This window comes from Lonchura striata, chromosome 6, assembly GCF_046129695.1.
Source record: "Lonchura striata isolate bLonStr1 chromosome 6, bLonStr1.mat, whole genome shotgun sequence".
In the NCBI taxonomy this organism is placed as follows: domain Eukaryota; kingdom Metazoa; phylum Chordata; class Aves; order Passeriformes; family Estrildidae; genus Lonchura; species Lonchura striata.
The window spans coordinates 60,801,258-60,817,619 of record NC_134608.1 but is presented as its reverse complement, the minus strand read 5'-3'; the positions used below and the strand labels follow the sequence as shown (position 1 = coordinate 60,817,619).

The 16,362-nt window shown below is 40.0% G+C and overlaps 2 protein-coding genes across 2 annotated transcripts in view; one reads left to right on the top strand and one right to left on the bottom strand.

Moving 5' to 3' along the window:
- Positions 1-16,362, top strand: part of ELP4 (elongator acetyltransferase complex subunit 4) — a 140,194-nt gene that overhangs the window by 6,759 nt on the left and 117,073 nt on the right. Inside the window, exons 2-3 of the mRNA XM_021536708.3 lie at positions 453-488; positions 9,715-9,836. Of these exons, the coding sequence (XP_021392383.1) occupies positions 453-488; positions 9,715-9,836 (158 nt within the window). The remainder of the gene's footprint in view (positions 1-452; positions 489-9,714; positions 9,837-16,362) is intronic.
- Positions 14,122-15,612, bottom strand: LOC144246396 (inositol 1,4,5-trisphosphate receptor-interacting protein-like 1). The gene has a single exon (XM_077783795.1). The coding sequence runs from the start codon at positions 15,610-15,612 to the stop codon at positions 14,122-14,124; it is 1,491 nt and encodes a 496-aa protein (XP_077639921.1).

The window sequence follows — 16,362 nt, the reverse complement described above, 5'->3', positions numbered from 1 at the left end:
TGCTAAAATCTTAATAGGTCACTTAGCTTACATCCTTCTTGATATAAAGGAATATCACTTGATAATGGTTAATAGTAATTTAATTTGGAGAATGTTTACTCACGTGAGTCATCCCAGTAAAAATCTGCTGGCTCAGACCATGCATCACCACTGTAGTACTGGAGCGTGGTTGTGTAGAGCTCTGCAGGATCTTTTTACCACAATGATGATAGCACAGTATATTGTGAAAGTAATTGTAATGTGCAGTATATAATTACATGTAATGTATAATTATTTCATAATAGAGAATTGTAGTAAGTATTGCAAAGGTAATTAAAATGTTGTTCATTTTTATATTTTTAAATTCCCCGTTATCACCTTTCTTTGACTTATAAACTAAGAAAAGTTAATTGTTCTCTAACATAGTATTAAAATGTAGTCTTACTTTATTCTTCATTTTGTTTTGTTTCCAGGTGGAGGCGTAGCTGTTGGAACCCTTCTTCTTATTGGTTAGTATAGAATATATAGATTCTTAAAGCCATATTCTGGGGCTTTTCACTCTTTAATGTATTAGTTAAATAACCTCTCCTTTACATGTTTTTTGAAGTCATACTTTAGGAAAGTATAACTCTCAGGTTCCTTCACTTTGTGTAGCCTTCAGAATGGACTGTTGTCTGTCTCAGGAATTACTGGAGGTGAATCAAAATCTTAATTTTAGGCAGGCTTGAGCACTCACAAAGAATACCCCAGAAATCTGTTTGAAAACAGGGTGTTTAGCACATTTCAGGACTTACTAGCAGAGTACACACATTGGTTAAGATTTTGTAAACTGTATCATCACAAAGGGTTTTTCTTTTTAATTTGGCTGTCTGAGGAAGATGTGCAATGCAGAACCTTTGAATCTTTTGGTTGCCAGAATCAGCTGAGAGCAAGGTGATGGAAGGCTGCTTTCTGTCAGGGTGTGGATGAGGCACGCTGAGGTGATTAAATAGATTACACCAGAATTCCCGTTAAAGACCACAGTGCAACTCTCTGGCACCATCTCCATTGCAGCTGAGGTGTCCAGCTTTCCTTTCTGTCTGACTGAGTTGACACAAAACCAGCAGAAAAAATAAGAATTCTTCTATTAATCTCCACCCTGAAGGAGCACTTAAATCTCATAATTGAGAACAGTGACTAGATTTCAGCCTTGCCTAGGGATAGAGCAGACTGCCACATGGCTGGGTGATTTGGGTGGTTTCAAAGAAGTTGTGCCTGTAGAGTGTTTTAAGAGCCTGCTTGTCTCTATACAAGCTCTTCAGAGTGTGGCTTTTCAGCCTTGAGATGGATTGAATCAGTAATTTTTATTCATTTTCTAAAAGGGATGAAAATCAAAACATTGTGGTCTGAATATTTTATCTGTGTTCATTTTCCCTGTGGAAAGACAATCATTGCTTGGGAAGCTGAGTTTGTATCTAGAGTTTTGGTTATGTATTCTGAATTGTTACAATTCAAAAACTGGTCTTAACACCAAAAATCCAAACAGTGGGATTTAGGGAAAACTTATTTGAAATTTCTTTTAGCCGCTATTAGAATTACAGCATGTTACTTTCTGTTGGTATAGGGCTCACGTAACCTGCACTAGAGACTGAATAAAATTTTCTGTTTGCCACTGAGGAAGGTAATTACTCTCACTGTGGCTTCTTGTTATTTCAAAGCTAGTCTCTATTTCTGCATTTTATCCATTAGAGACAGTTATTGATGTGCCACCGAGTCTTAGAAAATGTTAATTTTTATATAAAATATATAAATTAGGGTATGGTGTGGTGCAGATTAAGTAATTTGAAAAGTTACTTGCCAGAAAAAATAACTGAAGTTACCTAGTTCGAATATTTTCAGTTTTGAAGAGCTGCAATCTTGCTGTTGTAAAGGAAGAAGAAGAAAGTTAGAACCTATTCTATTTTAAGTAAATCAGAGATTGTGGGACTGGATTAATTTTGTCTTCCCATTACAATATTCACTGCCTCTTCCAGTAGACAGACTGGGTGGTATCCAATGAACCTACTAGCAGGAAGATGGTCTTTACATGGAAGAAGTAGTGCAATATTTCACCATAGGGTGTTGTGGATGTGAAAAATAGTCATGTGGATGCTGATGTGGATTTTTCCTGAAAGGATTTTTACCTGAACTTTGTTTCCTCTGACTGCATATCTGGCCATATTCAGTGGTAGGTTTTAATTTGCTTATCCTCTATGTTGGTTGTGTATTTGTGATCTGATCTGAAATTTAGCTTGAGGATGTCTTTTTTAGATCTGAAAAAGAATTTTTTTTTCCCAAATGAGATTTACCATATGCTATTTCAAAACACAATTATATACAAAAAGTCTTAAAGCAGGAACTATATTTATTCATGACTCCATGGTCTAAAAATTTGGAGACTGATTTTTAAAGTTGTTGTGGGTAACATTGGAATGGCATTGTTAGAATATCCTGTCAGCACATCAAGAAATTTTGTCATGAGATTAGTCTAGGCAAGCTTAATATTATCAGGATTGAAGCTGTCAGTGATAAACCTCCTAGGAAGATCTTTCTGTGTTATACTCCAAGTGTTAGAAAAAGGTTAAATTCTTCCCCCTCCTTCAACATTCTCTAAGGTGAGAATAAATTGAATTACTTTTAGCTTAGCTCCCTTTGCAAATTAAATGCTCATCTTCATTATTTGACGCATTATCTTGGTTAATTTAACCAAATAATAGTAGATTCAGGGTATTAAAATATTTATTTGAACTGTTGTGTTCTGAAGATATAGTGATGGCACAGGTTACTTGATAAGACTGTAAAATGCTGTTTGAAATAGAAGTGTGCAAGTTTTTTGAACTCAATTCATAATAAAGAGCATTGTGATTTTCAGCTGAGCTTAATTCTATAGTATATTCTTTTGACAGTGTTTTAATTATATGAAAATTAGAGAGTTGGAGCACATGGTATTCTCATGAAAGATCCTACCTACCAGAGCATCTTGAAACTTCCTGAGGTTTGTTCATCTAACAAGAATTAGGGTTTTAACTAGTGCTTTAGGTTAAAAAATCCTTACAGTGGTAGGCTTCTGAGAAGCATTTTGATGTGGAGCCCTGTCAAAGCAGCTTGTTCAGTATGGATGTGAGACCATGTTTGTGGTTTCATCTGAACCTGCTGCAGAAGAGGAGCTTCCCAGAAGTCCTCCTTTTCAAAGCAGACAGGTAAAATAAGCACACTCCTTCCCTTCTCCATTACAGTGTCCTTCAAGCTGTTGCATGTGTGTTTTGCCAGGCCAGGAAGAGTATGCAGGAGGATATTTTGGTTTAAAATTATTTTTATTATGATTATAATAATAATATATTTTATAATGTGTATTTATTAATATAGAGTATAATATATAATTGATGTTTTAATTATATTTAATTAATATATTACTATGTAATAATGTATACTTCTTGTAATTATTTTAAATTTTTGTTTCTAATTTATTTTTTTAAACAATTTTTAATTGTTATTTGGTTTTAAAGGTAAGCTTTGTTTATATAAGACATTCTGCATAGTGAGCTGCAGCACCCTTACTAGAGGTGTCCTGGGCACCCTGTAAGAACCTATTCTTGCTTACCTTTAAAAGCCCCAGTTTTGACAAGGTCACTGACAGCTAAATGTTTTAAAGATTTTCAGTAGGAGGGGTTTTGTTGGTAGCTGAGGTCAGTTATTAAAAGTTAAAGTTGTCTGGTGAAAAGCAGGTCTATACTTGTACATTTTAAGCCTTGAAGCAGTTTCAGCTACTTTAATTAGCTACTTTTATTTTTGTTAGGCATGCAATTTAACCTGACTGGTAAGAGCTCTCTTCACTTGTCAATATAACTGAATTTATCATCTTTTTAAAGCTGAAAAAGATAATCTCAAGAGAGCTACAAAACAGTGGTTTGCTAAATATAATTCTACAAAATACCAGCTAGCAGAATTCACCTTCCTGAAGTATGGCTAAATGCCAAATATTGGAACTTGTGTGTTTGACAACTCTGGTTTGGCATGTGCTAATTAAATGCAAGTGACACAAAGTATATCCCCTCAAGCTTAGTAAACGTGGACATTAGGAAAGTATCTTTTAAATGGAATTTCAGATTATTAAAATGATCTCGTTTTATAACCTGCAGCAATTTAGAGAGATGTTTCATAGCTAGAGAAAGACACACCTTAGGTCACAGGACCACAACGCAGAGCCATCTATCTGGTAAAAAAAATGATCAATACTGATAGGCTATGACAGGCTTTTGGCAGCTTTAGGGCAACCTGTCTAGACTTTGTAGAGAGAGAAAAAAAAACAAGCCATCTGTAGATCACATTGTTGCAGGCTTAATTTTCCTCTTCCAGCTCTCATTAATTTAAGCAATAATACTACAAATGACCACTGGAGTTTTTCAAAGACCTTCATGCTGTTTCATATAGTGATGTTTGAAAGTCAGGTATTGTAAAAGCAGTACTTATAGATATAGTATTTGTTACCTTACAGTGGATTTTGTCCCTGACTTTTTCTTCTTCTTCCAGTTCTAGTGCTTATTCTGCATCCCTCTCTTGGAACATGAATGCCTCTGTCCAGAGGGAGTTTTTCCTTAAGGTCACATGGATACATATCAATAATTCTGTAATTAGATTTGTTTCCTTAATTTTCAAATAAATTCTATTTTTACAGTGCCTCACATATCTGCTCTCTTTTATTTTCTGTGCCCTAGATAAAAGATTCTATACCTAATTCTATGACCCACGAATTTCTTTCAGTAGGACAGGTGTGGAGAAATGTCCCTTATGTATTTGGTAGCCTGTTGTAACCCTGGTTACTGAAAATTTCAGACTTTCTCTGCTGACAGGCACTGACCCCCAAGAGAACACAGCATTTCACCTGAGACTGTAGAAAAGACTTGCAAAATTGAATGATAAAACTGAGATAATTATAAGTGTGTAGTTTAAATAGAAGTGTCTACTATTACATAGCAGAAAACTTAGAGTTTTACATTTTAGTACATAGCAATACATATAAAACAAGATAGAAGTTTTAGGGTGGAGGCTGGTCCTTCTTCTTCACCTTCTTCATAGATTTGAGTAGTATTGTGTAATTGGATAAAAAAATCCACATTGTGGAGGAGTAGTTAGTTATTAGGTTAGAAGTAAAAATAATTTCAGTGTCATTTCTTAATTAGGCAGTTTATCCTTGAAAGACTTCGTAGAGAGAGAGAGAGATAGGGCTCCATTTTTAGTTTATTGAAGTACTGCAGAACTCATAGTTTGTGACCCTGGAACAGAGATAAAAACTAATAAACATCTGAGTCTGACAAGAAATACCATCTCATATATTTAATCCCAACCCTACAAAAAAAAAGTAAAGACTCCCTAGTAGCCTATACGGTGCAGTGCTGAAAAGACCCGTGAATTGGAATTGGTCTTTATCCTTAGTGTTCAGCTATAAGGTTATATGTGGGAATTCACTGTGCTCACAGTGACATTCCTGCTTTTTCTCTATGACTGTTTCAGCCAGGAAAGCACGCTCATGTGGAAAGAGAGCCATGGATAGCCATCCCAACAGACTATTTTATTTACGTCCTTACCTGTAGGATCAGAAGAGCTTTTGTCCTGGAGACAATATGCATAGCTTCTAGGTAAATAATCTCTTTTCCTTGTGTAGTTTCACACTTCACTAGTTACTCACCTGCTCCTTAGCTGGAGAGCACTCTTTATTCCAAAAGAATCAGAGAAAGCTGCACAGTGCCATTGACTTGTGCTGACTGGACCCAGAAAAGAGGCTGCAGCTGCAAGAGTATATGCCTTAGTAGCTGGAAGTGAAGTTCCCAGTGAAGGGCCAGCTCTTTAGTGTGCAGGCTGAGACTAAAGATTTGAGCTGGGCTTGTCCTGAGTATTGACTAAAATGGTCTGAAATGTTAGTTCCTACATGTACTGAGTGAAGGTAGTTCTTTTGGACGTGGAGGAGTTTGGAAGGATAAAGGTAACAGTTGAAAATTTATCCTAGCCAATCAAATGCTAAGTCCAAGCATTCTCAAGAAAGCATTTCATTCTGGGATTCTATGAAAGTGATCAGTGAGCTGCTGAAGTACCTGTGCTAAATGATTTGTTTGTTTATTTACAAGAAGAAAGCTGTACTCCTTTGGTTTTGAATAGTAACTATTGAAGCCAGGGTACAATGGATGCTATCAGAAAAGCCCCATATGGATGCACTTTAGATCTTTTGAATACCACAAAAGTTTAGTGACCTAGAAATGAATCAATAAAAAGCATCCTCTATCTCACAAATTGAAGAGCTGAGGGATTCTTAGAGATGCATTGACTTTAACAATTCCAGAAGCACTGTTTGTAAAGGCTTTCTGAGACACATCTAATCCTTAGAGTACTGTAGGAGACTATGAGGTGGTTTATATTTAGATCACTTTCCAATTCTTAATTTAATTTTTTTACTGCAAGTTTACTCTTATGAAAATCAATTTAGGAAGAAAGGAAAGGCTTTTGTTAAAATGATGTGTCCTTACACTGAATGTGTTTTTAACTTGCTAACTTGAACATTCCTTGTTGTTTTGCAAAATATGTTTTGGAAGGGTATGGCAATGTAAGAACCTCTCTAGGCCTGATATATTGCAAATAAATCAATAAATCAACAAAATTAATTACAACCTTCAATTATTCAGTTAAAAGGTTTAGATCCCTGTTCTTCATTGTTTTACTTCTACAATATATTTGAACATTTCAGCATTTCAAATCAAATTTGAGAAAATTTTTTCTTAACTATTACAGCTGTATTTCTTCTTAGTTAAATAATCATCATCACATTGTATGATTTATTGTATTTATCCATTATTTATGGAGTTTCTCTGTTATGTTCTATACTTTCTAAGGAATAATTGGTATCAAAAATGATAATCCAGAAAGCCTCTCTGTACAGTTGTACACACAGACTCAAGCAACAAAACACTTGGACTAAACGAGATATTTTCTTATATTCCATTAAATGTCAGTTAAATACATATCAACTCAGTGTTTCTGTGCCTCAGATGGTGAACTTTAACCTGTAGATAAAAACTGAGAACCCAAGATTTTTCATTTAGCAAGGATGATGTACATGTTACAGCTGAGGATCCTTCCATAATGCTGATGAGTGTTCCTTTCCCTCTTTTGGTCAAAGGGAGAGAGATCTAACAAAATTGTCTCCCTCCAGTGACATCTGCCACAGTGATGTGATTACACAGGAGCCTTGGTGACTGCTTTCAGGTACCTCAGACAATTTAAAAAAAATGTAGATCTCATGCTGCCACTTTGATTTCTGGAGGTATTTGCTTCTTAGATTGAGATCTTCACAGTTGGAGATTAGCACATGGAAATCAATATAGTGTGAATAATATATTACTGATAATAATGCAGGAAGAAAAACTAAAGAGAGCCAATGTTTGAGGGGGCAGAAGCTGTTGGTGGTCTGGACTCCAGTTACAAGGGCCACTTACTCAGCATAGGAATTTTATTTCCCTCTAGAAACAGTTTAAGATTTAAGCAGGCTCCAAAGACTGTATTTACAAAATACAACCATAATGCTTCTTCAAAACCTTGGGTAGTGGCAGTTGTGGGTTTTTTTTTCTGCAATGGGAGTGTTTCAGTTTTATGTCATTGAACCTTGTGTCCACCTGGTTCTACATCCTCAGTCCCATCCCTGAGTTAGTAGGAAGGCAGTTCTTCAGTTACACTAATAACGGCTTTATAAGGATGCAAGAGTAAACTGGATCTAATATTTAATCAAAAGCTCCAAATTCTCAAGTAAATTGCAGTTTGGGAATCTGTCCTAGTGACATTTTGACAAGGAACCCAGTAGTGTCACCAGTAACCTTTTGTTAGTCCTGTGCTTTTTATGATTCAGAACTGTCCATATTTGTCACAAGACCCTTCTTAAAAAAAAAAAAAGACAATGTGTTATTGCAAGTACATTGGAGGCTAATATGGCCTCCTAAGCAGGTCAACACTAGCAAAGGTAAGTTCTATTAATATAATCTAAGTTCTTAAAACCCTAAGACTCTACAAGAAACTGCAGAGTGGCTAGTACTAGTAGTAAGAATGTTGTAATTATTGTGTTGCCTTTGGCTTATTTGGCTTACCCAGTTTTAAGTAATTTCCTTAGTGATTGGAGTATGAAACATTTTTATCTGTTTTGAGCTACTGCTTTAGAGTAATTTTGACTAACTCTACTATCCCAAATTCTGAATTTTAAAGTGCAATTTTAAAAAGCAGGAAATTAATTCTGTTTTACCTAATATTCCATGGAGGTTGGGGAATATCTCTTGGAGAACTGGGTTTTCTCCCGTGATTTTGAACACTTGTGGTTTGAATTTCTTGTTAATCTAAGCACTGAGACTATCAGTACACATGCAAGATATTAGGACTGTAGCAGTGCAACAATACTTTACTGTGATTTGTTTCCCAAGTTTCCCCATTGCTGTTAGTTTTCCTAATGGATATACACTTTCCTTCTTTCCTTTTCTCCTTCACTCCATTGATTCATTTTGATTGAGGGACATGTCAAAGTTAGAGTATTTTTATTTTACTCTTTACTGTTTTTTACAAGTTAGATATGAATGACAATTATTTTCCTCTCTCTTTGTTACTGTTTTTTTTTATTTTTAATTTTACTATTTCATATGTGTGGTTAGGAAATATTTTCCAAGTCACACACAGAGTTGTTTGTTTACTGTATTGAGAAATATCTCTCTGTATTTTTATGCCTTAACATTTCTGTGTGTTGTCTTTCAGCCAGATTAGGAGATGAAAAAGTGAAACTTAATGTAGCTCATTTACTTTTCTTCCCAAAACCATAAAAAGCATTAACAGTACTATTGTTGCTACTTCCTGCAAATAAAGAACATCAGAGATGGTTCCGATTTCAGTTGTTTTGCACACATCCACTTCCCATAGCTTGAAGTTGTGCTGAGTTTTCATTGTATGAGTTCATTAAGACTTTCTAATTCTGGTAATTTCTGACACTTAACTTGCTCCAGGGAAGCTGAAGGAAATGCTAGTCTTTCTGAAGTCAGAGTTTGTATTTTCATTTCAGTGGCCCAGTATTCGCAGTGTCTGCTAACAAGTATTGTCTCACTGCTTAAATTGTAAATTCACGAGTCTTTTGAATTTCTTCTGATTTTGCTCTGGTTAGGTTTCAAGAACAGCATTGCTAATTGTTTGGTTTCTTTGTAATTGTAATTGTTTCGTTTTTGTAATTTCACAACTTCGGAAGAAGTTCAGACATAAGAATGTCTCTATTCTGGATGTTACCTCTGTATAGGCTTAGCATGCCATATATGGCTGAATTTTGAAAAGCATCAGGTAACAAATATTTTAAGCACTAAGAAAATAAATATTAACATATTTCTTCTAAATTAAGGAACCCCCTTCCATTAATCCATAAATTCAGCCATCTTAGTTGATACTTATGGGAAGCCTTGTGAGGAGGCTGTATCCCATCTGTATCTTAGAATCAAATGCCTGATTGAGGACTATTCCTCTGGCTTAAAAAAATTTACATACAGTATTATCAAGCATTATTTTAAAGGTTTTGAGTCCTGTTTTACCTTTGATCTATGTTGTAAATTCTATACTCCAGGAGATAGACCCAGAGAGGCATTTTACAGTGTTGTGAACCTACAGGTGGGCAATTTATCTAACAAAAAAATCCAACCATTCTTGTTTTCACAGAGGAGGATAAATATGGCCTTTACTCAAATTTGTTGTTCAAGTATTTTCTCGCAGAGGGAATTGTCTGTGGACATGAACTGTTTGTTGCTTCTGCCAAAGAGCATCCTGACAACATTTTGAAGGTAAATAAGAGTCATTGCTATTGATAAGTAAAGTTGCAATTTCCTGATTAATTAAATGCATATATTGTGTAGCAACAAATGAATTAATCTTGATGATTCATAAGAATGTGTTGGGACATACAGGAGTATTTATACCAGCCAGATTTGAGAATTAAATTCAGGTCTCTACCTCCCATCTATGGACAGTGGAGTTAGATCCTCCCAAGGCCAAATCAGGCTCAGAACCTGTTTATTCTTTATTTTATTTCTTTATTCCACTGGCTTAGTAGAATGATTTCAGTAAACCCTACTACTTAATTTCCTCCTGCCCAGGAGGAAAAGTAGTTAAGCTTCATCCAGTATGCTGTAGTAGAGACAGTGTACAGTGTGGATATTTATTGTAGTTTCCTGTAGAAAATAAAAACATCATTTAACATCTTTATGATTTCCTTTACACTTACATTTCATTCTGACTCTTTTTTGTGCTAAGGAACTTGGTCAGCTTTGGATCAGGTCATACAGAAATGATCCCTCCAGACTTCAGTTGTCTCCCAATCAAACACTGATAGTTTCTGTCATGAGAAAATTGCATAAGGGAAAAAGCCTGATCAACAGTGCAAAAAATGCTGAAGTGTGAGGATAATCTTACAAAATTTCATTAAATATTTTATGTCTTTCTAAGGCTGCGTTTTCCTAATACCAGAAGTAACATATAATTTACTGATTACTTCTGCATCAAGTGAAATCTGGCTATTTCCTTAAGTGTCTTCAGAGACTATTTCTGGACAAAATTATTACTCTTCTGTTTTCCTACCTAGGGATGGTAAATTCTTTGCCTTACCTATTGAATATTATCTTCAGTATTCAGGAAAAAGTATATTCTTAATGAAATTAAATTATTGTGGTTGTGAAAAATCAATTTTTTAACGCTCTTGAACCTAAAGAAGGTTCATTTAAGGGTGAAATTTTGTATCATTTGTGGTTTAGAATAAAGGTTAAACAAATAGGTTAAAATTCAGTTTTCAAGTATGAATTATATAAGCATGTGCTACATTTTTTTAATTAAGTGGTTTTAAATTACGGATAATCAAGTATTGACTCCCTGATGATACAACATGATTGTTGCAGTTTTTCTCATTGAGATTTAATTATCCAACTTAGTATTTTTATTGCATTGCATCAAATTTTCTTAAAATGGAGTAGCTAATGTACATTCTGTTTTTCTTTCATTCACCTTTGATTCATTGTCCATTGCCTGTCATGTTTTTTTCTGGCTCCTTTTAGCCTTTATGTGATAACCAGCAGACATTGTTACATACATCTTCTGTACATCTTGTACCCTTTTGAGTCTGGGGTCAGTTAGTTTGCTGTGCCTTACCCAGCTCTGTTGCTTGATAGGGAATAATTTTCCTGCTTAATTTCCAGGGGTAGACAGTAGGCAGGGATGCTGCATTCCTATGTTGTAACTCCATGGTGGTGCTGCTCTGGGATACTATAAATGGAGGGACAATATTGCTGCATAAACATAATCTTGTTTTGATTTCTGCCCCCTTCTGTGCCCTTATGTATCCAACAATATTCTTGTCTGTGCTGTTTACTATCACCTTAGCTATTCAACACTTCCTTTGTTTAACAGACAAGGCACAGCAGAGCTAATTTCTCTGACTTGTATTGTGTCAGTGAAGTAACCCTCACCTTCAAGATCTCTCCTGTTATAAAAATGAGCTTCTTGGGATGATTCCACCAAGTTTGGATTTTAAAATAGCATATCTGACCATAGAATAACATGGCACTTTATTTAATGAGATTAATAATTAATTTATTTTCAGTATCTGTATTCTTCACTGGATAGGTAACACAGACATGATAGATACCAGACTGAATTACACCTTATGCTTGGGTTTTACTTTGTAAAATTAAAGTGTGGATTCAATACATTCCACAGCCAGTATGTAATTAGCTGGGGGGTTTCATAAAGGCAGTTCATTAACTGTCCATACTGTGTCCATATTTAATGTCCATATTGTGTGGTCAGTCTATTTGCATGTTCAGCTCTCTGCTGAGATGTCATAATTGCCCTATTCCAATTTTGTGATGTGATTGGAAGTTTCTTGAACCTATAACCAAGACAAATATTGCTGGTAGTAGGAAGGGGAAAAGACATTCTTATAGACCATAATTATCTTGAAAATGTGTATAACTAAAAGACAGGCAGAGGATAAAAAGCCCTGATCAGCTGCCTAAGATATATTGTATTACCACCCACCAATTTATCCATCATCCTTTGAAAATATATTCATGCCTTTTGTAGTCAGAGCTCCTTCAGGAAACTGGCATTAAGACATAATGCTGAAAAATTATACACCACTGGTAAAGCCTACAGAACTATATACATGTTGGTTTTTAGAAAGTATTTTAAACATTGGAGGGTATTTCTGTTCACTCTATATTTAAAAAAAAAAAGGCAATTTTTTACTCTTAAGGGACAAGCACTGAGAATGTATATAATATAAGAAATTATATGGTAACTTCTGTGACTGATCATAAAATAAAACTGCTTGCCTTGGTAAATAAAAAATTTATTTAATAGTAAAATTATTTCAGGTTTGGCATTAAAATTCTACAACTGCCTAAACTACCTATAAAATAAGTTCTTTACCTTCATTCCTGGTTATTTTACTTGGGTTGGGAGGTAGAACTGATTCTCACAAGTTTTAAGGAGAAAAGATGGATTATTTATAGTTTACCTTGAAAATGAAGATTGCTCTGTTAAGCTGCTTTTGCTGTGGAGCCTGTGCAAAGTGGGATGGAGGACACCAAGCTGCCAGCACCACGCTCCGTGTGCAGCCTCTGGAGGGCAGGGATGCCATCCAGAGGGACACTGAGCCTGCAGAGGCTCGGCAGAACCTCATGGAGCTCAGCAGGGCCAAGAGCAAGGTCCTGCACCTGGGCTGGGGCAATCCCCAGCACAAACACAGGCTGGGCTGAGAATGGATGGAGAGCAGCCCTGAGGAGAGCGGATGGGGTGTTGGCTGACAGGAAGCTCAACAGGACCTGGCAGTGTGCAGTGACAGCCCAGAAAGCCAAATGTGCCCTGGGCTGCAGCAAAGCAGCGTGAGCAGAGCATGGGAGGGGATGCTGCCCCTCTGCTCTGGAAACCCCACCTGGAGCCCTACATCCAGCTCTGAGGTCCCCTGCACTAACAGAAGATGATCCTGTTGGAGCAAGGCCACAATGACCAGGGAGCTGGAGCACCTATGGACACGGGCTGAGAAAAATGGGCTTGTCTAGCCTGGAGAAGAGAAGGCTCCAGGGAGATCTCATTGTGGCCTGGCAGTTCCTAAAGGGGGCCTAAAAGCAGTTTTTACTAGGACATGCAGTGATAGGTCACGTACCTTCTCTACAAGTAGCACATCACAGAGAAATGCAGAATAATAAGGAAAAATTATGTATCTAATTTACTTTACTACTAAAATCAGAACTTACAGCTAATCCTTTTGAGATCTTGAAACCTCCATAGAGCATCAGATTTCTGGACCTTCTTATCATCTTTCCACTATATACATCTACAGTGACATCCATAAATCTATATAAGCTACTGAGCTCGAATCTAATAACCAAAAACTACATGAAGAATTTCTCACTTGTCATTTTTCTCTGCATTTTCTCAAAGACTGATATGTCTAAGTTTCTACTGTGAACAGATGTGTGCAATCTATAACTGGGGTTAATGAAATAAAGACAGATCACCTAAAAAATATTCCTAAAATTTATATCCCAATAGTACCTGTATTTGACCCCTATGGACAACAGGAACATTTTTAATCATTTTTTTTTAAGACAGTGCTGTTCTGATTTTGTGCAGATCACTAGCAGCCGAAAGCAAAGATGGTTTAAGTCCCAATAAACAGAAGTATATTTTCTTCATCACTAGTTGTCATTATTTCATACATGTATTTGCCTATCAAAACAGACTACAGGCAGCTAGAAAAACAAACTTGCAAAACATTCAGTGTGTAGACTACACATCCGGTCAAGTTCAAGAAGACCTACCACAAATCAGATAATGAAATACTCGGATTTATTGAAAAAACAAATAGGTTAATGCACTAACTAGAGAGTCTTAATCTATGTAGTAATAGCACAAAAAAAAGGAATATCAATATATATAAGAAATGCATTCATTACAGGGCAGTAATGAATACAATGAATGTAAAACCTTGGGGGGCTAATATATACAGGGGTTAATGTACAGAGCCTCTGTCCAGAGGCCCCAGGAGCACAGCTCTGGGCAGCAGCATCTCTTTCAGTGGCCGGAGAGCAGCAGTTGCCTGAGCCCAAGCACCAGGCCAAAGTAGTCCTGCAGGGCCTTCTCCTGGGCGTCAGGATCGCTGGCCAGGTGCTGCAAGAGGTTGGGAGGTTCAGCCAGCCGCAAGTCCGAGGGCAGACGGATCTCCTCGGGAAGCCTCTCGTTGCCGATGACAAAGTGCTGCAGCGCTTTGGTCTCCAGCGAGCAGCGCAGGAGCTTCAGGATGTCCATCATCCGCCAGGGGAAATCCCTCCTGCGCCAGCGTGTCAGGGGCACGGTGCTCAGCAGGTGCATCAGCACAGTCTTCAAGGTGTAGCTGGACAAACCTACACCCGGCAGGCTGTGGCTGAGGAGCTGCAGGCACTTGCAGTGGCAGCTGTCCTGGGGGACCTGCCTGGAAATGTGCCCGAAGAATTTGGCCTCTGCCACGGCACAGGTCTCAGGCCACGCGGTGCTTGGCGTGCCCGCTTCTGTGGCCAGGCTGCCCGCAAAGATGTCAGAGTCTCCTCGCCGCACCCCGAAGATCATCTCAGCATTGAAGCTTTCCTGGCCTTTGCTCAGCTGAAACCGGCAGGAGCGGCTGGAGGGCAGCAACGTTAAGCGCCAGTGGCGGGACTGAGGCAACAGCAGCCAGGCTACCCTCACAAAGCCACAGAACCACTGGGCAGTCTTCTGCACATCCAGATAGGAGCCGGTGCACAGGGTGTGCAGGAGGCTGGGCTCCTGTTTCCTCCTCAGCTCCTGCTCAGGCTGGTGGAGGAAACACAGCATGTCCTCCCCCGGCTGCTCCCTGGGGCAGGTGCACAGCAGCTCCACGCGCACCCAGAAGTTCCTCTGGGGCATCCCTGCGGTGTCCAGCTCCAGGTGGAAGGCGTGTCCCGCAGGGGGACTCAGGGCAACAAGCACCTGGTACACAGGATCTTCTGCACGGGGACTCCAGCCTTCAAAGGCGCTGCCCACTCCGATGGCTTCCTGTGGCACCGGGTAGAAACTGTGTGACAAGCCTTGTTCAAAGACGTCTCTCAGTTTGGCCATCAGGTCACCAATCAGCGAGCAACCTTTCTCCAGATCCACAACAGGCAACTGGATGCGCTGCACTGAAAGGCCTCCCGGGTTGCTTTCAATCTTGTGGGCCTCGTCGTCTTGGGCTCCGCTGTGTTTGTCCTTGCCATTTCCAGGAGCACCGACCTCCTCCCATTTCTCCTCATGGCTTCTGACTTGCTTTGCTCCAAGCCAGAGCGCCAAGAGGAGGACGAGGACTGCCAGAGTTCCCCAGCACGGCCACAGCAGCAGGGCTCCCCAGGCGCCAGCGCTCTGCTCCAGGCTCTGCCGCTCCAGCTCCTGCACCAGCCGAGCCATCTCCTGGCTCAGGTACTCGGCCCGCTGCTCCATGCGCTCCCGCGTGGCCTCGTCCAGCCCACGGGCGGCCGGCTGCGGGTACCGGAGGAGGCCTTGCACCAGCAGGAGGAGGAAGGTGGTGCCGAGCATGGCCTCGGCAGGTGAGGACGGGACCGGGAGGGTCCGTGCGGGCGGCAGGGATGCGCTGCTCGGGGCAGCGGGGCAGCAGCCCCGGGGATCCGGAGGCAGCACAGCGGCCCGGAGCCGTCAGGCTGCCCGGCTGTGCCGCTGCCCCGGCAGCAGCAGCGCCGTGCCCTGCCAAAGGCTCTCCCGCCCGGGACCGGCTCCGGGTGCCCGCTGGGCAGCGGCTCCCCGGGAACTCGCCTGGCTGCCCTGGCTCAGCGCTCAGCGCCCGGCGCGGCCTCCTGGCTGCGGGCACGCTGCTCGCCGGCCGGGGCTGCTCTGGGGCGGCGGCACCGCTGCTGCTGCTGTTTGCAGCTGCCCCATTGTGACGCCGGGGCTGGCATGTCACCGGGGTCACAGTGCGGCCCGGCCAGGCCAGCCCCGCCCTCCATCTCTGCCCCAGCTCAGGGACTCGCCGTGGACCCGGCTGCCAAATACCTGACACACACCGAGGGCAGAGCCCGGGCTGAAATCCAGCCCAGGCCTGCCCTGCCCAAACGTGGCAGAAGCCCCGCAGGCCCTTTGATACTGTGAGACTGGGTGGAATGGCCCACGAATGCTTTGCCCCTGGAAATCTGCTGCTCTCAGGTGCAGCTGGCTCCCTTGGCGCTGAGCTCTGTGCCTGTGGGGTGCTCTTGGCACCTCAGCACAGCCCTGGGTGCTCAGTGGTGAACACCCTGGCCGTGGCATGGAGCTTCTCCAGGGCAGGATCTCTGT

Bases quoted from the DNA above. Each gene is read 5' to 3' on its own strand.
- LOC144246396 (XM_077783795.1), bottom strand. From the start codon at position 15,612: ATGCTCGGCACCACCTTCCTCCTCCTGCTGGTGCAAGGCCTCCTCCGG.